General features: G+C 36.1%; 2 protein-coding genes, 1 long non-coding RNA gene and 2 other non-coding genes across 8 annotated transcripts; 4 read left to right on the top strand and 1 right to left on the bottom strand.

Annotated features, from left to right (window-relative positions):
• The first annotated feature begins 1,681 nt into the window (after nt 1-1,681).
• LOC144703176 (zinc finger (C3HC4-type RING finger) family protein / BRCT domain-containing protein) lies at nt 1,682-6,036 on the top strand. The gene is made up of 7 exons (XM_078575291.1): nt 1,682-1,742; nt 1,919-2,067; nt 2,200-2,333; nt 2,734-2,938; nt 3,879-4,373; nt 5,070-5,246; nt 5,736-6,036. The coding sequence occupies exons 1-7, from the start codon at nt 1,724-1,726 to the stop codon at nt 5,916-5,918; spliced, it is 1,362 nt and encodes a 453-aa protein (XP_078431417.1). The 5' UTR covers nt 1,682-1,723; the 3' UTR covers nt 5,919-6,036.
• A 10,013-nt stretch (nt 6,037-16,049) lies between these two features.
• Nucleotides 16,050-19,590, bottom strand: LOC144703158 (uncharacterized). 3 transcript variants are annotated; one of them, XM_078575265.1, is made up of 6 exons: nt 19,372-19,590; nt 17,968-18,256; nt 17,786-17,892; nt 17,576-17,708; nt 17,282-17,476; nt 16,050-16,467 (listed from the first exon to the last, which is right to left on the bottom strand). In XM_078575265.1, exons 2-6 carry the CDS (start codon nt 18,241-18,243, stop codon nt 16,183-16,185), a joined length of 996 nt encoding a protein of 331 aa, XP_078431391.1. In that variant the 5' UTR covers nt 18,244-18,256; nt 19,372-19,590; the 3' UTR covers nt 16,050-16,182. The 3 variants fall into 3 exon arrangements, with proteins under 3 accessions (XP_078431391.1, XP_078431406.1, XP_078431399.1); XM_078575280.1 differs by lacking the exon at nt 19,372-19,590 and adding an exon at nt 19,239-19,364; XM_078575273.1 differs by lacking the exon at nt 19,372-19,590 and adding an exon at nt 19,207-19,342.
• A 364-nt stretch (nt 19,591-19,954) lies between these two features.
• Nucleotides 19,955-21,571, top strand: LOC144703150 (uncharacterized). 2 transcript variants are annotated; one of them, XR_013581485.1, is made up of 2 exons: nt 19,955-21,249; nt 21,345-21,571. It is a non-coding gene; the product is annotated as an uncharacterized LOC144703150 (long non-coding RNA). The 2 variants fall into 2 exon arrangements; XR_013581484.1 differs by having other exon boundaries at nt 19,955-21,253.
• LOC144714215 (small nucleolar RNA SNORD14) lies at nt 20,251-20,371 on the top strand. The gene has a single exon (XR_013584282.1). It is a non-coding gene; the product is annotated as a small nucleolar RNA SNORD14 (small nucleolar RNA).
• On the top strand, nt 20,563-20,682 carry LOC144714218 (small nucleolar RNA SNORD14). Its single transcript, XR_013584283.1, has one exon. It is a non-coding gene; the product is annotated as a small nucleolar RNA SNORD14 (small nucleolar RNA).
• Nucleotides 21,572-21,783: the final 212 nt, after the last annotated feature.

The raw sequence follows: 21,783 nt of genomic DNA, 5'->3' as shown, positions 1-21,783 counted from the left end.
TCATTTATGTTTGCAATTTTAAAATCAGACTTCAAATCAGTCTTCACATACATAATTGATTTTGCGTTGAGTTAATCAAGGGCATAAATATCATCAATAAATTAGTCATTTGTGAAAACAAAGATTTAGGGATATGTTGACATTTGAAAAATATATGTGTATATATATAGATACATTTAAGTGTGGTTATTAATATTTTTTAACCCTTTTTAAGTGAAAGAAAATCATAATGGAATGAGACGAGATAAGTTGATAATCGTGATTTTGATAATGAGCACTATCAAAGGCTTGGCGTGGTTGAAGTAATGGAAGAAGTATCCAACTGAAGTCCATCGATGCTTGGGTGGTTGATGATGAATAGTTGCATCCCACCCTGTTTATGTAATATTTTTTTGTTTTTTGAAGTAAGAAAGAACGATCATATTTATTGGGACAGGCCTTTGTTTGTATAGATCACTTAGTGAGGGATCATGTGAAATTGAGGCTCTGACAAAATATAATTTCCAAGCCCTTATGGTGGATACCCTAAACTTGTGTAACAATAATTTGGCAAACTGCATCTCCTCTATGGCACACCTTGTATATGTTTTGTTTTTACTCAGTACCTATCTACAGTACTTATCTAGAAAGTTGTACATTCCCAATAAGCCCCCTGTTAGTTTTTCCAAATTCAATCTATTCTAAGAAGAGGATGTGAGAATCAAATGATTTTTTGTGACCGAGATTGAAGTTGTGTGGTCATGAAGTAATATTTTTAATATTTATGTTTCTATCATTTGAATAAGATATAAACATATTTTAATATTTATGTTTCTTTCACTTCAACTTTTTTCAACTTGAAAATAGTTTTTATCTATAGTATAATAAAATTACCACATGCTTTATTTGTTTGAGTAAAACTTGTAAGTGTAAATAGATTTTAATTTTAATTTGGCTCTGAAATTCACAAAAATAAATTCAGTTTTTGTATGGAAAAAATATTCACTGGAGGTTAAAATTTATTTTTTTTGGTGACAAAATTACTTCTTTAAATTCATTGTTTCACATTAAAATTTTATTTCATACATTATTATTTTAATAGCTTTTAGAGTACATGCATTATTTGGACCAAAATTAGTTTATTAATATTTATTTAATTGCTATAAATAGTTGATTCATTTATCATATACTTGAATAAAAACTAAATTCTTCTTTCTCATTTCTAGACTTACTTGAAATCTATTGTTTTCGCTTTGTTTTACCATCTAAAAAAAGCTTACAAGTCTCGATGAAAAAAACACAAAAACAAGTAATTTCTCCCGGGCGAAAATTTTTTCTAAGCACATTAAGTTCTAAACCTATTGGCATTGATTTTTTTCAATCTCCTTTTTAAAGAGTGGGTGGCTTTTGTATGCACACTCGTCTCTCACCTCTCTGCAACATCATGTTTATCTCCAATGCTATTTACTAAAGAAAAAGCTTAAAAATATTTTCTAATTATTATTAAACTAATATATAAGCCTTCTGAGATTTCATGCATAAAATCGTCATCCAGAATAGAAATAAAGTCAAAGAAATATTAGGTATTGATTCTGGGTCAGCCAAACGTTTTATTGACTGATTCGGCCCAATTACTAATTGGGCCTTGCGTCGCTATATAAAAGTTCAAAATTTGAATTTGTATGTTTCCCTCCGTGCCAAATGCTTCTCCGAGCAGGTACCTACGGGAACTCGTCGAGATCCAATGGAGAGTGGATCACGAGGTATCTGAATTTAGTTCGTTTGAATCTTCTCGGAAATTTGTATTTCTGTCTTGAAATTTTGATTTCTCTGCTTTTCGTCTTTTTGATTCGATATATCAATCGTGAATCTCGATCGAGTGATTTAATATTTCCCTTGGAATAGTTTCGTTTGCCTGAGATTTTTTGTGGTCTGTCAGGGAGTGCATGCCGCATTCTTGAAGGCATGGAAAACGTGGTTGCCTGCGTCAGTGGTTATCATGGCCGAGAAAGGTTTAAACTGATAAAACTCATTACCAGAACTGGTGCTCATTACGTGGGAACTATGGCCAGATCCACAACTCATTTGGTAATTCTCATTTTTCTCTTCTTCTTTAGACTGATGTCAGTCCATTTGATGGCGAAGAAAACTCTTGATTTTTTTCACTTTTATCTGTTAATGGGAAGTGTTTTAGGGCTTCTTGGGCTTCCTTTGGACCAGGTTTGCTGGGAATTCGACGGGAAGAAATACAACCTTGCAAAGAGCTTTGGGACCAAAATAGTCTCTCACCGTTGGTTTGAGGATTGCTTAAAGAAGGGAAGGCGGATATCTGATCGGCCGTATATTATGCAGAGGTCAGTGGTTCTTGTCCCTTTTTCTCTCTGAAAACTATCGTCGGGTTAATATTAATTCGCATTCCTAACGCTGCATCAAGTAATGTGGACTTCAAGTGCTTCGATATTGTAATGTGCCCCTAATTCAGCTCTTGTTTCATTCAAGTTATTGGAACGTTAATCGTAGAGTACGGTGGAATGATTACAGGGTTTTTAAGCATAACTAACTCCAAATAATTTCACTGTCGTAGTTGTTTCATTCGTGAAATTGACTCGCTAACTCAATTTCATGGACTGCGCATCGCTTATATTTTCTAGCCTCAACTAATGCAAAATGGGATTGCATCCCCGAACTTGGAGCTCAACATCAAAAAATACTGACAGATATTTCTCAAAACTAAAATCTGAATTTTCTTTGCAGCGGCAAAGAAGTCGGTCCCATATTGTGGGATATTCCCGAGAAAAACACCGAGAACAAGAGGAAAGGAGAAATTTCTGATGACTATAACCATGGAAAGAAAAGTGTGATTTATGATCTTTCAGACACGTTTGATGAAGTAATTGATCATGGAAGACATCATGAACGCTCGGAAAGGGAAATACCTCTGTCTGATCTATTTGATAAGGTAAAAGATGATATTTCCTGTCTTCCGGTGTCACTTATGCAAGTAATAAGTCACTTCATGATGAACTATGCTATACTTTGGCAGACGATAAACCATGGCGTGCTTAACATCGTAAGACCATGATACGCTATTACACTTCTCAGACTAAATAACCGGTGCAAAATGCACGCTTTTACCAGTTACTAATTTACTTTTGATGCATATGACTTCCGTTCTGATTTTACTTCAACTTTTTCCCTTTTAGATTTTTCTAGACCTTTCTGTTTTGGATGATTTAGTAACTGCCTATGCCTAATTGGAACCCATTTTTCTATTGTAGTTTCTGCCCTAACATTCTTCAATAAATAACAAACATTATTGTTGGCCAATATTTGCACGACTTAAATTTGATGCCCCATGTGCCTGAAAGCTCCCTATCTTTCTGTGATAAAGCCAATGGGCCATCAGGGTCAATTCTACTCACTTGTCCGAAGTATTTATTGCAGGCATCTCATGTTCTTGCTTATATATGTTACTTCTCGAAGGATATATTCTGCCAAAATTAACTGTTTAGGCATAATGATTTAACTGTTTTCTTGCATGGAATTCCCACATGTATCTCAGCTATTGGAAACTTTCATTTCGCAGAAATATTTCCATTATTTGTATAGTTGTGTAACCACCGTTCCATGCAAAGGATTTTTTGAGGAAGCTCCATGAAAATGATGCATATCATAAATCACTATTTTTCTTTCCCTTTGGTTGGATCGGAATCTGTTTTTGGACAATTAGGAAAACTGGTCTTCTGTACCTGCAGTCGTTGCCTCCGCGACAATGGCTCTGCGCTTTTTAAACATAGTCTGAAACTATTCATGGCGTTTTATCTGTTTGTCCTTTAATTTCGGTTCCTCCCCTTTATGATCTTGATTGCTCTTATTTCGTACCAATTTGTCCTATCCAGGGTCCAAGTTTATCTGATCTTGTTGAAGGCAGCAAATTAATCCATGGAAGAAGTAGAAAACTCAGCAAGAAAATCAGAACAGAGTCCACAAGTCTTGTTTTACCTGAAATGAGTCATCGATCCAGACGTTCTGACTTTGTTGAGATACATGGTTGTTCCTCGTTCCTTGCCAACCACATAATTAACAATGAAAGACCAGAGCAAGCGAATCATTCTCCTGAAAAAGAATCTATGGTTGGCGGTTCGGAAGATACTGTGGTGTTGAACAGCTCCCAGTCTCCCAGGGACTTTTGCAATGAAGCTGTCCGTTCTTCCAGCGGAAGCACTTCAAGCAATCCGAGAGCAGAAAGTGAAGTGTCTCCACAGAATTCTTTCCGGTCACCCAGTGAGCTGTCCTGCGTGATATGTTGGACTGAGTTTAGTTCAATCCGTGGAGTTCTTGCCTGTGGGCACAGGTTTTGTTACGAGTGCATTAAAGGATGGGCGGATCGTATGGTAATTACCAATTGTATTTGTTTTTTATTTTGACTAACTGTATTCATCTTCTTCAACACATTCTCCAAGTTACTTCTGTATTTGCTTTTTCATTACGATCTTAAATCTTTGAAATTATTTTGTCGGTGTCATTTTATACTTATCAAACTTCTCCTCATATGCTACGTCGGGCTTTTATTCTACTTTTTGGTAAATGAAACGAATTTCTCTGATGCTTCTACGGCCAAATAATTTTTTCAATCGAGGAAGGCAAGTTTAAACTGATCAAATGTTATTTATCTGGATTTAAAAATAACTTGCATTTTCTTGACCAATACCCATCAGTATTTTTTCTCGGATGGGAGTGAATAGAATGGAAAAACTCAAGAAACAAATTCTGGCTTTTATTCTACTTATCAAACTTCTCCTCATATGATACATCGGGCTTTTATTCTACTTTTTAGTAAATGAAACGAATTTCTCTGATGCTTCTACGGCCAAATAATTTTTTCAATCGAGGAAGGCAAGTTTAAACTGATCAAATTGTATTTATCTGGGTTTAAAAAGTACTTGCATTTTCTTGACCAATACCCATCAGTATTTTTTCTCGGATGGGAGTGAATAGAATGGAAAAAATCAAGAAACAAATTCTGGGTTGAAATGAAAACCGGGAGCATGGAGGCATATTCCGCTCTGATGCTGGCTATTTTCTCGTAGATGTCCAAGAAAAAGGTTTCTACATGTCCCCTGTGCAAAGCGAGCTTCTCCACCATTACCAGAGTGGAGTCTACAGTGTCTTCTGATCAGAAGATATACTCTCAGACAATTCCATCTTCTTCTTCGGAGGATCAGTTTCACCTCCGTGCTGATGGAAACTCCTTTGTCCTCTCTGAGGTAAGCTGTCAATCTCGCAACTCAATAATATTTAATGTGATCCAAGCCAGTGTTTCTTTTACTCTGTTCATTTATTGAATGTGATCTAATATTGTGTATTCCTCATAATGCGCTATCCAATTAAGTGGTATTTTTCTAGATACTTTGGGGCATCAAAGACAGCCCAAAATGGCCCACAAGGGCCCATTTAATAGTTGGGCAGGAAAGTTTGAAATCAACATGACGTCATAAACATGAATAATCTAACCAAACCGTAACTATCGGTTGAATGATAATTTGACATTTTTCTCGACATTTTTCTCGTCATTCAAGCTTCTCAACTGATAATATTCATATTTAAACCCATGTTTATCTAATTAAATAGGGGATTCTGTCGCAGAACACTTATTTTATAACCAGTCCATTATTTTTGTGATCACATTTGCATTGAATTTTAATTGAGCACGATTATTGTGTCAATTTAAATAATTAGGTTTTGAATATGAACAGGAAAGAATGGGAGAGATTGTTTGCCACGAGTGCCAAAACCAGGAACCCGAAGATCAACTGCATGCTTGCCACCTGTGCAGGAGCCGTTGGGTTCATTCTTGTTGCCTTGATCCTCCTGTGTTGCCTTGGACTTGTGTTCATTGTAGGGACCTCAGAGTGCTGTACCAACTCTTCCGGTCTTAGAGCCCGACATCAAATGCTAGAGGTAATTTAAATATTCCTCTTCTTTTTTTACAGTCTTCGTTTGCTGTGACCCAGTGGAAAAAGAGTTCAATTTTACTGAGAAATCTATTTCACTGAACAGTTAGTTCCTTGGTTTCTATTAAAGAGAGAAGATTTCTGTAGAACTTGAACAGCCAAGGAAAAATTGGGAATAATCTGAAACTCCGATAAGTTGCTGCAGTACTACTTCACAATATACTCTGATAAGTTAGATTTTGAGAACGCTTACCTAGTCTTCCTCTGCTTGAAGAAACTGTTCCTTTAAATTAAGTGAAATGGTAGGACTGTTGGGATTCCTGGAATTGAGATGAATGACTGGATCTGACTTTCCTTGATGATGGTGAAATGGAGAATCTACTATATTCTCCCTCCACTGATGTTGAACTGCTTCTTGGTGCATCAAAATGGAAAACACCTCCTCCTCTTATAGAATTTCTTCCTTCCTCAAAATGGAAGAATTATCATATCAAGATCTCTCTCTTTTATCCTACCTCCTCCTCTTGTAGAATTTCTTCCTTCCTCAAAATGGAAGAATTCTCATATCAAGATCACTCTCTCTTTTATCCTACCTCCTCTTATAGAATTTCTTCCTCCCTCAAAATGGTAGAATTATCATATCAAGATCTCTCTCTTTTATCCTTCCTCCGCTCTTCTATTATCTCCACCGTATTCTTTTGATTCCATTAGAGCTCCTTTGGGGCTCTATCAGAGAACTTGTCTTTAGGTCTCTCATATTATAAGGATCTTAAATCTGAGAAATACTGCGCTCATTGAAAATGAAATATCTTGCCAGTAGAAAATGGAACTATTTTCAAAAGTTTTGGTCTTATTTACGCGAAGTCCATACGTGTTGGTTCAAGTGCGTGAGGAATAAAGCAAATCACAAATTGAGTTCTATAAATGAGAGAGGAGGACAACTTTTATTGACCAGAAGAGGGCGTGGAAGATCTTCACACTCCCGAAGAAGATTATACCCATTTGGCAAATCTTGGCTTATTATCCTCATGAATTCCCTTCTATCCTTCTATCCTTTTTTTTGAACTTCTTGACCTGAATATTCCTACTGCTTGGGATTCTTGTAGTTCTTGTCCAGATCTGCTATCCTAGTATTCAATCTATAGATGAACGTATCAAAATGCAAGAGCCTTGGATGCTGGTAAACCAGTTGAATTTGATGTTTTTTCCTGGCCTACTAGACTTTTATTGAGATACTTAGACCAGAGCTTTTTTGTTTCGATTACCGAATAAATTGGACCTTCTGGTTTTTGTTATTTCATCTGTTTATTTTCGATGTAGAACCTTCTGGTTCTTTATTTTTGGTTAGTCTTGCTTATCCCCAATCATGATGTGAATTTTATTATCAAAGGAAGTTTCTTGGCTTTTTAGTGTTATATTTTGTTGATCACCGGGAATTTCAATCGATTCAGTCACAAAAATATTATTTCTAAGTTACACAATATTTCAATTTGAAGATAAATACGTAACGGAACAGGCTTAAGCCTATAAAGACATAAAACGAGTTGCAGGATGCTGAAAAACCTTCTTTAATTCAGATTTCTTACAATATAGCTGTAATTTGGGATAGACGGCATTTCATTAAAAATGCTAAATGCTTATAATTATATTTAGTTTTATTATGATAGTGATATATTTCTGATATTTTTCCTGAGAACTATTAATTTCAGTTTATTCTGTCATTTGACTGCTGAAATAGATACCAGATTGAAATAGATAGCAGATTGAAATAGATAGCAGGTAGAAAGCATCATGATGGAAGTCAAAGATTTTATGAACTTACTGATTCATTTACCTATAATAATTAGGTACAACATATATTTTAATGTTAGTGTGCCGAATTCATTCGCCATTTAGTCCTCAATGATAAACAATGGTAACACATTTCTAGCCTGATTTTAATGTACACCATTAACAAAGTTGTTTGTTATTTTGTATTTATCACGTCGATCATGCAGGGTTTAATTTCTTGGAAATGCAAAGAGCTCCAATAAAGCAGGCGGAGTAATGTTAAAACTAAATTAGTTTTCAAAATCAATAACTCAAGTTAGAAAATGTTGGAGGATGATGCTGATGGAAGTTTAGTGGTTCTGATCGTGCGAGGTTCAAAGGCGGTTTTTCATTGAACTGCACTTTGGTCATCTTTATTAATTCTAATAAAGGATGACATTGAATCAACAATGACATTAATGAGCTAAAGTGAAACACTTTTAAAGGTTCTATCAGTGTTGGAATGTCAAAGAGCCCTTGGTGACAAACAAATAAATAATGTAATTCACACAATGGTAGATGAGACAAAAAATGAAACGTTGTGACAAGAGATTGCCCATCTGATAGCTGTCTGATATCCGATGCCGAACAAGCGATATCTGGAAGAATCTGGTGAGGTTTCTGACTTTGGAAATCGGATATCGGATGGATATCGAATATTGCATCGGATATTCCATCTGACATTGGATATTGGGACGGATATTACAGGGCCCTGGATGTGGTGGGTGCTTGTACTGGATGTTGAATCTGATTTGTAAACTTGATTTCCTGATATCAGATCTTGAAATCTGTACCAAAAAATGATATCTGCATAATGATATTAGATATTTGGATATCGGGCAAAAAATAGAGGACAGTGTCCCACATGAAAAAAATGTAAAGTTTACAATAGTATAAATATTTGTGGTCAATAAATTGTCAAAATTCCTGCGCTCTAACAAATATGAAACCTATTAGAGCTTTCTAGTGAGAGCAATTGGACCATTTTCTGCCAGGCCAGACTAAGTACTATATTATAAGTGAAATATAATTTTAAATCATCAAGAAAATTATAAAATACTCAAAGAAACAGTATATATGACTCATAATAGCTTACTTACGTATCATAAATTATTTAAATTATAGTTTGAATTCATATATAGAATATCGAAAAAATTGTTAGCTGATGTCAATGTCCAATATCGCCATCCAACCTTTGAGACGAGGATGTATGTGAGTATAGGGATGGATAACTGTATCAGACATTGCTACACTAGGAACCAAGATCTGATATTGTCATTTGGCATCAGGATATCGGTACAGATGGAAATCCAATAGTCCATTCCAGAGATTTGGTTCATCATCCATCCTACTATCATCATCTGATATCCCTGTTGGGAGGGGCGAACACTACTTGTGACACCAAACATGTTGTGCTATGTACTTGGCCATACGAGATCATACATCATCGAATGATGCATGATCTCAAATGATTATACCACAATTGTGATAAAAACAATCAATGGGGTGGATTAGATTATACATGATTAAAGTTTTTGATTTCGTTTCATCTTGAACCAAATTTTGTACCAATAATGAAAGTTAAACAATCATGTGATGCTTGACCATATAGATCAACTCGACATTCAAAGAGAATTTTGTATTCCATGGGATTTCTCCAGAGAATAAAAACAGAAAATTGTTGGTAGTTTCTACAAATTAAGTTCCTGGATTTTATTAAAAAATGAGCTTTTGTTCCCCATATCCACAGAACAGATTATTATTTCCTTAGTATTTTAAATAAGATAATAATCTGATCTCCAGTAGTCAAAACAACTTTGTTTACTCAAAATATGCCCTACAATCTTAGATTTTTCCTAACATTGAAAGAATTTGTCTCAATTTAAAAATACTTTCGAGGATTTAAAACCCACAGTAGTTTATATTGGGCCTCCTTGAGGATTTTAAACATTCATTCAAAATTATGCTCTATAATCTTACATTACATGTAAAATTCACAGGATTCCTATCAATTTAAAAATATATCTATTCAAGAAGATTCTTAATGTTTGAAACTCAAAACATATATCTTTTTGTGAAAGTCTTATTTCAGTTAAAACTATAATTAGTTTTCTCAACCGAGTTTTATTATTTCCATATGACACAAACTTTAAACAGAATATCTACAATCTATATATTAATCAAGATTAGGATCACGCGTTCTCCCTGACACTTCAAGGGCACTCATGCTGGTTTTTAAAGGTAAACATCTGAGAATAACTGGACGGAGATCAATAATTAAGTTCCGTGAAACTAGAATGAACACACAAAATAAATAACAAAAGACAAATTTCCATTTAAAATCAGTCATAAAAAGTTCGCACGTATAAATATATAGTCATGTATCAATCACACAACCATCCAACACTAAAATTTCTACTTCCACCACATTATTGTATGTTTCTCTCTTTGAAAATGAAACTACTTGCCCGTTGAAAAACTTATATACCGTTTTACATAATTTCCTTGAAAGACCAAATAATCATTCTGATGTTCCGGATTGAATATTTATGTATATGGAGTACATTGTGCAAGGCTTGACTTTACTTATGATTTGACTAGTTATTTTTGTATTTGGAAATGTTACTAGATTGGATTCTTGTGAAGAAGCCAGGCTTTAAAAAAGAACTCATTGAAATGTATGTAGATTTTGGCTCACAATGTTGTGTTCATATATATTATATGATTGATGTGTTGAGTGAATGACACGAGAATCTTAAAGCAGTCCAAATAAAAATTTAAAAATGAAAAGAATACTATTTCATCATTAACCAGTTGTCATGGAGGAATGCTAATTCTTACATTTCAGAACTTGTTGATATTTTCTCATGTCATTTGATTTCATATTTATGCTTGACACAAATGTGATATAGGAACTATTGTAAAGCTTGGCGTTGAATTTGCAAAGCCTGGTGCAACTAATATAAGCTATGTTTTGGGTCAATAAAACCAATAACTTCACCCCCTTAGTCCACAATAATATCTCTTGAAACTACAAGCAAACAAAAGTCTTGCACACTAGGGAAGGTCGTGCAGTCCGGTCTGATTTTTTCGGACGGTGTGCAATTTTTTCGATCTCACAAAAGCGCTGACCGATGTGCGGTCCGATTTTGTGCGACGAAATTGGACTGCACATCGCACAAAATCGGCCTATTGAACATAAATGGATGGTGCTGTTTTTTATTTATAGATATGCCCCTCCGCTTTTCTCTCTTCCATATTTCCCTAAATAAAACCATAGGGAATCCGAAAATGGTTATATATTTATTAAAATATTTTGTGAAAATTCATTTTTTCTTCTAATAATTTTTTAAAAAACATAATAAAATTCTATAAAAATCGAGAAGATTCAGTAACTTACATCACATTATTAAATAATAATTTTTGTTTTTGAAACTGCCATGTGATTTTAAAAGAGTTATTCCAACCATTAATAAATTATATAAAAATCATGAAAGAACATAAAGTTATATTGAAATCTGAATTTACATGGAATGATGATTAACATGTAACTAAAATCCATAAAATGGTTAAAAATGAGCTGCCTGCTTGAATAAAACATTGAATTTAGCTTAAATTAAATGGACGTCGCTGTTTTTTATTTAGATATGCCCGCTACTACTCTCTCTTACATATTTCCCTACATAAAACCATAGGGAATCATGAATGGTTATATATTTATTAATATATTTTGAAAATTCATTTTTTCTTCTAATAAATTCAGAAAAATATATTAAAATTATATAAAAATTGAAAGAGAGAGGGGCAAATGGGTTTTCAAGCGTGGTCTTCCAAAACCACTTAATTTTACTGTTTCTGGAGTGAGGCATACAAACAAAACAGATTGAAAGATTGAGCGGAGAGAGAGATGGAGAGAGAAACAGAAAGATGAGAAAATGGACAATCAAACTCGACATTCAAGATCCACTCCAACTAATGGCAGAACTTCATTAGAAGCTGATGAACAGAAGCACCAATAAGTATACTTTTCCTCATTACCATGTTAATCCGGGATTTCACAACAGCTGCTACACATCATGCAAGAGATACATGACTAAATAGATAGCATACAAGAGAGATGGAGAGAGAGAGTGAGACAAAACAAGAGAGAGCTCAAGTTGCAGTTGAGCTTCCTGGGATGTCTAGCGGATTGATGATCATGGCCATAAAACTACAGCTACCGACTGTGGCTGCTTGTGCTGATCATTGGGCCCAACTCCTTTGCATTGCCAAACAATCTCCTTGAGGACAGGCATCATCTCTTCCTCTCAACTCCTGCAAACAAGGAGATGATGTCAAAAGCATTCATCTGCATGGGCTTCATTAGGCTACCATCTTGCAGTCGCATATCGAGTCTGGTTATGTCTGGCGACGGTGTTGACAGGACCTTCTTATTCTTTCTGAACCAGGAGCTCTCCGTAATGCAATAAATTAGGTGTAAAGTGAGCTTATTATTAGGAAAAAGAATATGATTGTGCGATTAAATTGCTATTATGATGAAAAATAATGATTGTAAATCTTAAGTCATTATGTTGAAAATTATGATTTTTTTACGAAAATGAAGTCAAAATGCCACTGCATGTCACCAAAATGAGAGAGAGGGTGTAATTGAGAGAAATAGAGTCAGAGAGAGTAGAGAGTAATTGAGAGAAAGAGAATGAGAGAGAGGGTGTAATTGAGAGAAATAGAGTCAGAGATTGTAGAGAGCAATTGAGAGAAACATATTGAGAGAGAATAGGGAGTAATTGAGAGAAAGAGATCGAGAGAGAGGGTGCAATTAGAGAAATAGAGTCAGAGAGAGTAGAGAGTAATTGAGATAAACATAATGAGAGAGTGGATGTAATTGAGAAAGAGGGTCAGGGATTGTAGAGAGTTTATTCAGATGTAAGGTTTAACTTGGAGAGAATAAGTTAAGTTCTCGCTGATGCCTCAAAAAAGACTGACTATCAAGATCACTTAATCATCATTGGACAATGTCCTTCCAATCGATTTATTCAGGGGATAGAAACAACAGGAGAGAGATGGAAAACAGATTATGCAAAAGGGATAGACACAAAAGTAGAGTAAAAAACAATAACAAAAAGGTAAGTATACGCACTCACACACACATATGTATATGTAAAAGACATGGAGTAATTGATTTTAATTTTCGGAGTTGAGCTAAGAAATAGAATTAGAAACAACCCATCGGAATAGAAATAGAGATGGGAAAAAACTACACCTTGAATCTACGAGGGGACATGCCGACTTCTCGTCAGTAATCTGCTTCAGAGTTAAGAGTGGGTTCCAACACGTCTGCCGCACACCTGTGTGAGATATATATCCTTGAATCTACGTGGGGACCTGCCGCACACCTGTGCGAGAAAACACGGTCAATAAATACCAACCGAACATTGATTTAAAAGAAACATCAAGAAAATGATATAAACTTTACAAAGAAATAGTAGATGAGCTACCGAAGCTGAAAATTAAAATCTGGCGGAGGGGAATTTCGCCGCGATCGACGGCAGCGGAGCCTTGAACGGAAGAACGATCTCATTATTCTGTGTCTGTGGAAGCCGGATTCTGGAAAGACATAATCATATGAAAAATCGGACTCAAATCGCACAATCGCACCGCACAGGGCCTTGGACGATGTGCGGTGCAATTTAATATAATGCTGTCTCATGTGCAGTTCGAAAACTCAAACCGGACCGCACATCGGCCTAAAATCGCACCGGTCCCACCACACTACAAGGTAATGATTCTCTCAATAAAAAATTAATATAATGAAATGTGTCTTGAAAGGCGAGATTGTCTAACAACAAGGGATCATAGAAGCAAAAAAGGTATTCCCTTAATACAACCAACAAGAAATAAAATCTGCAATTGTATGACAGATGGGACAAATATACGACACGATATCTGACACCTCTAACATGCTATAGTGTGTGATACAGTGATCACATCAAGGGGCAATATATCACTTCATCGAAAACTGTGAGAGATGACATATCATATAAGAATTCACATCAACAGATAATCTGTAACCCCCAAAATAATATATGATATATTATCAAGAGGTAGTTTGTCAGAGAAAATATCAAACATTATATTGGGCCTTCATTTGTACTTGTTCTGACTACATCAGTTCCTTTATATGGTTAATGATTCGTATATATACTCCTAGATTTAATTGCATACTGAATTATTTTCAAAATTTGGGATCATATTGGATTCAGTCACACGATCAACAAAACCAATCCAGATGGAAATCAAAGTGGAAGTGTTATTTTAAGTGGCTAAGATACAACATGAAGGGGGGCTGAATTATTTTCCTTTTATCGTATTCACTCAGATATAGTAAACTGCATAATATATAGTCCACTTCTATAAAATTGGTAAATGAGACTACAAAATAGCTTTTTGTACATAGCCCAGGCTTAATCTTAATGCTGTCTCTATGGGAATTTGGCACTAGAAGATGATGGGCCTAACCAAGTTTGTGTGAATACCGCCCAAGTAAAACAATTTAAAATAAGGAGTAAAAATGATACCAAGAAAATAAAGGTTGGTGAACCATTTGTTGTCATTGACCCCCCCCCCCCTAAAGAAAAAAAGTCTTCCACAGGATGATGATGCTTGACCTCCTTCAACTTGGCACCTAAAGCTACCATCTAGTTGACCACAAAGCCTACGAGGATCCACTTAAAATTTGTACATTTGGTCAATACAATAAATCCAACATATGCAGATAAAGGCAAAAAAATATAACTTTAAGCACATTCAATATGAAATAATCTGTGAATATATTTCAATGGAAATACTTTGAATATTCAGTGAAGTCTAAAAAGATGGTTCAATGTTCCTTACTTTTTCCTGTCTACCAATTATATTCTTTCCTTTTTATCTCTGTATACTCTTCTATGTTGATGTATATTTAAACTTTATTAGAATCGAATTCAACATGAGGTGAAGATGTATGAAAATCAAGAATCTGCATTTGAAATATCCTTGGAGCTTTTCTGCATGTTTCTTACTTCTCTCGCCTATAACTTTTAAAATACATCACGGAAATTATGAACAGATATCCACGGTCTCAAGAGAACCTGCAGAATAATCTGAATTTTCTTTTGTGATGACTCTTTGATTGAATCTCTTTTAAATTTCCCTGCGAGCTAGCAATTTCCTTTTATCCTTATTTCATAATTTTCTCTTTTTTTTCCCTGTAACTTAATTCAATCTTTTGATATAAAATTTTACAGCTTGATATTTTAGATGATATGAATTCCTATGAATATTATAAACAACTTTAGTTTCCAATCATAGTTCAAAACAGTTGGTAAAAATTTCCATGTGATGATCTTTAGGCCAAGGTTGTTGGCAGTATGAATGTTGAATAACATTGTTGTATGGAGGTGAGCAGGAATTTTTATGTTCAATAAAAATTAAGAAATAATTAGTAAAATCTCTAAATGATGATATTTAGAACAAGGTCTGAATGAGCTGAATTATAGGCCCATAAAATATGATTATAAATCCTATGGATCACAGAAAAAAATCCTTCAATTTTGAGGAAGACGAGATCTGATGCTTTCTCTTTGTTCTTTTATTTTTGACCATGAGAGAGAATAGTGATTTGAAATTAGGATTAAATCTTCTTGAATGGGCTTCCAAAGTGAAAGAGGAAATTAGAATATAGTCATCTCATGCATGTTTGAGTTGTATTTTTTGAATGGTATGAAGCTGATTATCTTTACATGAATAATTCCTGTCAAACATGTCTGAACTTGTGTAAATCCATTGACTGAGGGGTTGACTTGGCATAATCTACTTTGAACATTCATCAAACCCTGGTTTCATCTAAAAAATACACAAATCCTCAATCTTTAGAAATATTGAATCCATCATTTGGCTAGCTCATGATCTGACTCACGGCTTTTGCATGGGTCTTGACTAAGCTTGTGTCTTCTCATGGCATGACTGATGGTGCAGTTTTGCAAGAACTCGTGTTGGCGTTATGACCTTTCCTTTTCTGCGACGAAGGCCGTAGACAATGTCAACGTTGAGATTTACATGAAAGACAACGACATCAGCTCATCTTGACAACACAACAACGTTGGGGCCTTAGTCTTCATTCATTTGTTATATTATTTGATGATCTTAGTTTGTTGACATGATTGATCTGAGGACTAAGATCATGACTATAATTCCTAAAGTCTGCTTATTTATGGACTAAAATGGGTTTGTAAATGGCATTCCAAAATACAATAAAAGAACTACAAAAAATAAGTTGAAGTGCAGTTCCAATATTCTGGCAAAATAATGAAATGACCAAATCGGCCTCGGAAAATTTACATCATGACTCATCCCCCCAATTACTATGGTTTGGGGACAAAACATTAGAGTTATGAACTGAAAATTAATTTCCCAGGGAGGTGAGGCGAAGAATTGCCTGGGCGCTGAGAGGGGGGAGATTGGCGCGGCAGAAGCCCTCCCACGTGTCGGCCGGAGAAGGTTGCGACGCGTCGGCCGGAGAAGGTTGCGACGTGTCAGCCGGAGAAGTCAGACACGTGTCAAACGCCGCATGAAGATCCAGCGCGAGCGTTCTCGCCGCCTCTCTCGATTCGGGAAGTTGGTCAGTGAGCTGGGCTGCTGCCACGTGGATCAGCTTCTCCATTCCATAGCTTCTGATTCCCTCATTCCCCTGCAAACTCATCGCTTCATGTTAGAGAGAGATATGCTTCATGTGGCCATCTATGTGGTCACATACACTTAAGAGAGCGGATCAAGATGATCTTATGTCTGCAAGAGAGAGAGATTATAGGAGAGAAGAGAGCAAATAAAGAAAACAAGGAACTCAAAGAGCGTAACTCTGGGTGGTTATCGCTTTGTCGGGTGACGGCCTTAATTAAATTTTTTTTCAAAGAAACTCAGAGAAAGTAATCCCCACATGAATGTCTTGAATGGTATATACGGTGAGAGAGAGAAAGAGAGAGACACATGATAGCGAGAGAGAGGTGGGTATCCATAAGATAATATGAAATTAAGAGAGAGTGATAGTCAGGTGAGGTTCTAGAGGGTATCGACATGATAGATATCATGAATATACATAAATATAGAGAGAGGGGCATCCAAAAAATATGAATTACATGAATGATTATATCTCGAATTATATGGATCTATTTATATAGAAAGAGTTTGTGGAGGGTGTCGAAATGATAACCATAAATTCCAGCGAGAGACTGACATGATATTCAAGATAAAGAGATTTCAGGACATGTCAAAGAAGGCATCGACATGATATCATGTATTCTAGGAGATGTCATTCAAGAGAGACTCCAGAGAGGTTAAAGAGGTATCAACATGATATTTAGGGACTCGGAATAATATTAAGGATTGATCTTCTCATTTGTAAACAACTTTGACTAATCATAGCTTTTCTAACTGTATTAATATGCCTGATTATGCATTAAAATTATGTATTAATAAGCCTGATTATGCAAGAAGAGAGAACTTACTAGATGTGGAACACTGCGGCAGAAACAAAAAGATGCCTTTGCCCTTATACGAGGGTTCCGATGCTTAAGATATGGCTGCAACTTAGGCAGCAACTGAAAAGGAGATATCCGTGTAGTCATCGAGACGAGGGCTCTCTCAGCCGCATCACTTACAAATTTCTTGTCTTGAAAAGATCTGAGAAGAAGCTGTAGAAGCTGATTTTTTTTTAACGATGCACAATCAGTAGTTGAATTTGTCACAAAAAGAAAAAAAAAACAGATAAATGACGGTTTTCGGAGTAAGGAGGGACCCACCAGAGGATCAAGCAAGTCAACTAACTGGTCACCATAGACCTTGAAGAGATCGGCAGATGCCATCACCGCAGTTTTACAAACAGCACTGCGAGGGCTTTTAAGAGATTTCACTATCATTGGAACCACAGAACTCCTGTTGGGTCACATCAAAACCAAAGTTAACTACGCATTATATTCTTAAACTTTGGTAACTGGGCATGAAAGGCTTACAGCATGTCAAGAAGCTTTTCTTTATGGAATATGGCTACCTGGCGCACATTGTTCAGTGACTCGCATAGAACGACCCAATCTTTGGATTCTAGCTTCACTGAAAGGCTCTGAGAGACAATAAGAGAATTAATTTGATAATTAACTCGTCATCCAGATCAAATATTGAGAGTTGAAGTTCATACGCTGAGAGTGTCATCCACAGAAGCAAGATCTGTCAAGTTCTCAGACTCTGTGTATTCGACTTCACAGCTCATTGTTTCCGTGCAATTGCTTCCCTGTTCTTTATTTGACACCATACAGACTGTCGGAACAGGAATCTTATTCTGGCCGTTGTCCAGATTCCCCGTTTGACCATTATGAGGTTTTAACAGATTAATCTTGCTAGATATTTCAGTAATATCGTCTAATCCTGAAGGAATCACCAGCATGTTCGTCTCTTGGAGGGCTGCTCCTGACATTATATGTAGAAACCTGACACAAAACCAATGATCAGGAATGTGAATAAAGTGAACAATGGCCAAGTTTAATATTCAATTGCTACATTTCACGGAATATGCTGTCAATATTAAGAATTTGGCAGTCAATTAATGACATGATTTAGGCAGTTCCCCCAGAAAAATAACGAATCGGAGAGGAAATTAATCATAAGAAAATAAATTATTAAACAGTAAGACTTAACCATCTTTCTGATTTATTAAAAAAAGAGCATTTAATAATTCTAAGTGATCCCTTATCGAGAGAAATGTCGTTAACATTCAACTGGTGGACAACGATTATCCTTTTTTTTTGGTATGCCAAGCTAGTGGTTATTAACAATATAATTGATTCTCCCAAATTTTTTTCAAAAGAAGGAAAATATTTAGAATTCACCATCTTAGCAAATTTCTTTTCACGTCGGGAAAAAATTATGGATAATTCGAATCCCACGATTACCAAATGGAGGAACATTGGGATTCGACATTTCAACTAGTTTGAGAATAAGTCGGTACAATTGTCCGGCATTGAAAGATATCGTATAATTGTCCGACGCTACATTCATGCAGACGTTAAAGGAGAACGTACTACATTAAAAAAAAACACCCCCTTTGAATGCATAATTGATGTGTCATATAAAAAGCAAACAAGAAAAGCCACTGAGCATTATCTCAGCCAGGGAAAAAAGAATGAAGTTAATTGCTACCAAAACATAAATTGGCAAGAGGAGGCATTTTCTATCCGCACGCGATGATTAAAAAGCACGTCTCTCCACGGCATTCATTCAAAACAAGCCGCATAGAACGTTCTAAATACCCTCATTACAAGTAAAAACTCAAAATTAAAAGCTAATCCATCCTGAAACCAGAAAAAAAAGAACAAAAGCCCCCGATCCACACACAGTCAGAGGCACACTAAACCAAACAAAGAGATCCGACGAAAAATACCAAACCAAAAGAACTCGAGCAGCAGAAACGACCTTCCGCAGCAATTCAGACCAGATCAAAGAGTAAAAAACCTATAGATCTTGCTCCAGACAAGCTGAACAAGCAGGAAAATCAATTTCCGCAGAAAAATTTCAAGCTCACAACACATTCGAAGAATTTACTCACCGAGCGAGCACCACTCCGAGCAGCGACACCAGTTGCAAAGTCAATGCGACGCCAGCAAGAGAGAGAAAGAGATACAAATAGAGAGAGAAATAGAGAAAATAGAGAGAGAGAGAGAAAATAGAGAGATAAAGAGAGAAGACTAGAGAGAGAATGAGAGAGGACTAGAGAGAGAAAGAGAGCGGTGCGAACGTCGGCAGTTATAAATCGGCACATTTAAGACAAGCGCGGGCGGGTTGTTGTCCGCCTTCTATTTATTTTCCCTCCTTTCCCCTTTCGCCAATTTGCACTGCTGTATCTTACTTCCTCTATTTTACGTTTATACCCTCACTTTCCAAAACAGACAAAGTAAAGTATTTAAAATTCCAAGGTAAGTTGGAATTTCATTTAAATCCCTTAAATATAATTAAAACGCGAGTTAGTCCGCTAGCCCTTTTTCGGTGCGTTGAAATTGAGACGGTTGACTAAATGGGCCTTAAATGGGCCACACGAAAAGGCCCATTATCGTGAGAAGAAGCTTCTGGATTCACCCGCGTGCATCTATAAATAGTTGTTTCCGCCCATGTGGAACCCTAGTTCTGGAGTGTTCTTCGTGTTCATCACGTAACCGCAAATATCAAGATGATTTACCACCGGTATCACGTGATCTTGCATTCTTTCGTCTCTCTTCTCTGTTCGAATTAGGTTTAAGGGTTTCCTTGTAGAATTGATTGGGGTATTCCTTCTTCGTTCTTCTCTGTTCGATTTAGGTTCTAGGTTTCTTTTGGAGAATTGATTGGTGTATTTCTTTTTCCATTACGTGTTGTTGAGCATTTCAGCTGGGTAATTTTGTTATTTGTGATCTTGTATATGTTTAAATGCCGTGCAATCGATGCATTCCCTGACTTGTGATGAGACTGTTAAGGCTTGTTTCTCAAAACATTCGCAGTGGCCGCCTAAGAGCTTTCGCCTCGCCAGGCTAGAGAGCTAATGCTGCTAATTCCTTCCTTGGATGTCTGAAGTCAGTATGCTCAGTCGATAATTTTCGTGTGTTCATCGTAGAATCTATTTCCATTCCCTTACCGGTCAATCGTTGTATTCTGCCAGTGCTTCTCTTAATTGTTTCGTTTCTCTCCATGTCTTGCTCGATTACGTCTTAATACCTACCTCTCCTAGAAGTTATCTCATTGGTTTTTGAATTTCTACTACGAAATTGGCGTATGATGATAATCTTAAGGCTTGTTTCTCAAGACATTCGCAGTGGCCGCCTGAGAGCTTTCGCCCCGCCAGGCTTGAGAGCTGTTGCTGTTTAACCTTCCTTGGATGTCTGACGCCGTACATCTAATATCGAGTTTTCCCTCAAAATGTTTTCCCGGATCCGGTTGATTTTTGTAGGTTCGAGACAACGTCTGCCTCTAAGGCTGTACTTTACATGCCCTAAGGGATGAAGACGCCCCTAGATGTTTTTCTCCTCCCTCTGATTTTTCGTTGCTTCAACTTCTGGCCACGTCTTATTAGGAGGAGAAGAATATGAGACCACTTTATACCTCAAGATTATGTGAAGGATAATCTTGGACAAAGAGTCGATTTGTTATACAATTAAAATTGGAGAAGCACGTCCATCTAAGTTCAGCATAAGTTATTTAATTAGTGCATCTGAAAATACTCCTTTACCACTTCCATGTCACATGTTCTGATGTCTTATGTCGAATGTCATCTATTAGCTATCCAAGGATTTAAGAATAATACGAAACGATTAAGATAAATAGATCTTGCCGATAAATTTTCTTGAGAACTTGCGAAAGTGTAGTAATACAGAGCTATTTTCCGACATCTCTCGAGCTCGCAATTTGAAGCAACTGTTCTTGAGAACACATTGTACACCATATCGGGATATGATACGTAGGTAAACCGTAAATTTTCTCCTGTTCGTGCTTAATGAACTAAATGAATTCATTGTCGATGTAATTATTCTCTTCCTGATTGTCTGTCAACAGGCGATTTTGACCAGCAAAACATTGGGAGGTGTAGGTGTTCAGACCCAGAGTCGATATCTTTTTTTTTCTGGAGTATTTTTTATAAGTAATCTATCCGATGCTGTCCCTCAAAAAGAATTGTACGGTGGGAATTCTCACCATCATCATCCTGAAAAATCATATCGGTTAACACTTATTATTGTGGGCTTATTATGCACGTATAAATCATTACACTATTTTGTATTTAATTGCCATAGTCTCAAGACTTGAATTGTAATTTCGTTTAAACAGGAGGTATTGGTTGATGTGTAAGTTCGAGAAAATAGGCTTTTTGACAATATTCCACAATAGATAATTGATGAACCATTCCTAATTCATATTCATGTCAATAGGCATGAATTATCTATACTGTCTACAGTTATTTCTAAACTGTATAGAAATAGCAATGATTCATCAACTA

This window comes from Wolffia australiana, chromosome 1 (assembly GCF_029677425.1).
Source record: "Wolffia australiana isolate 7733 chromosome 1, ASM2967742v1".
NCBI lineage: Eukaryota > Viridiplantae > Streptophyta > Magnoliopsida > Alismatales > Araceae > Wolffia > Wolffia australiana.
This window is presented reverse-complemented; position numbering and strand designations above follow the sequence as displayed.

Coding starts and splice junctions, on each gene's coding strand:
- LOC144703176 (XM_078575291.1), top strand. Junction 2,068..2,199: donor CCAGATCCACAACTCATTTG/GTAATTCTCATT, acceptor CCTTTGGACCAG/GTTTGCTGGGAATTCGACGG. Junction 2,334..2,733: donor CGGCCGTATATTATGCAGAG/GTCAGTGGTTCT, acceptor TTTTCTTTGCAG/CGGCAAAGAAGTCGGTCCCA.
- LOC144703158 (XM_078575265.1), bottom strand. CDS start 18,243: ATGTCAGGAGCAGCCCTCCAAGAGACGAACATGCTGGTGATTCCTTCA. Junction 17,709..17,785: donor GAAAAGCTTCTTGACATGCT/GTAAGCCTTTCA, acceptor GTGACCCAACAG/GAGTTCTGTGGTTCCAATGA. Junction 17,477..17,575: donor TTGACTTGCTTGATCCTCTG/GTGGGTCCCTCC, acceptor AAAAAAAATCAG/CTTCTACAGCTTCTTCTCAG.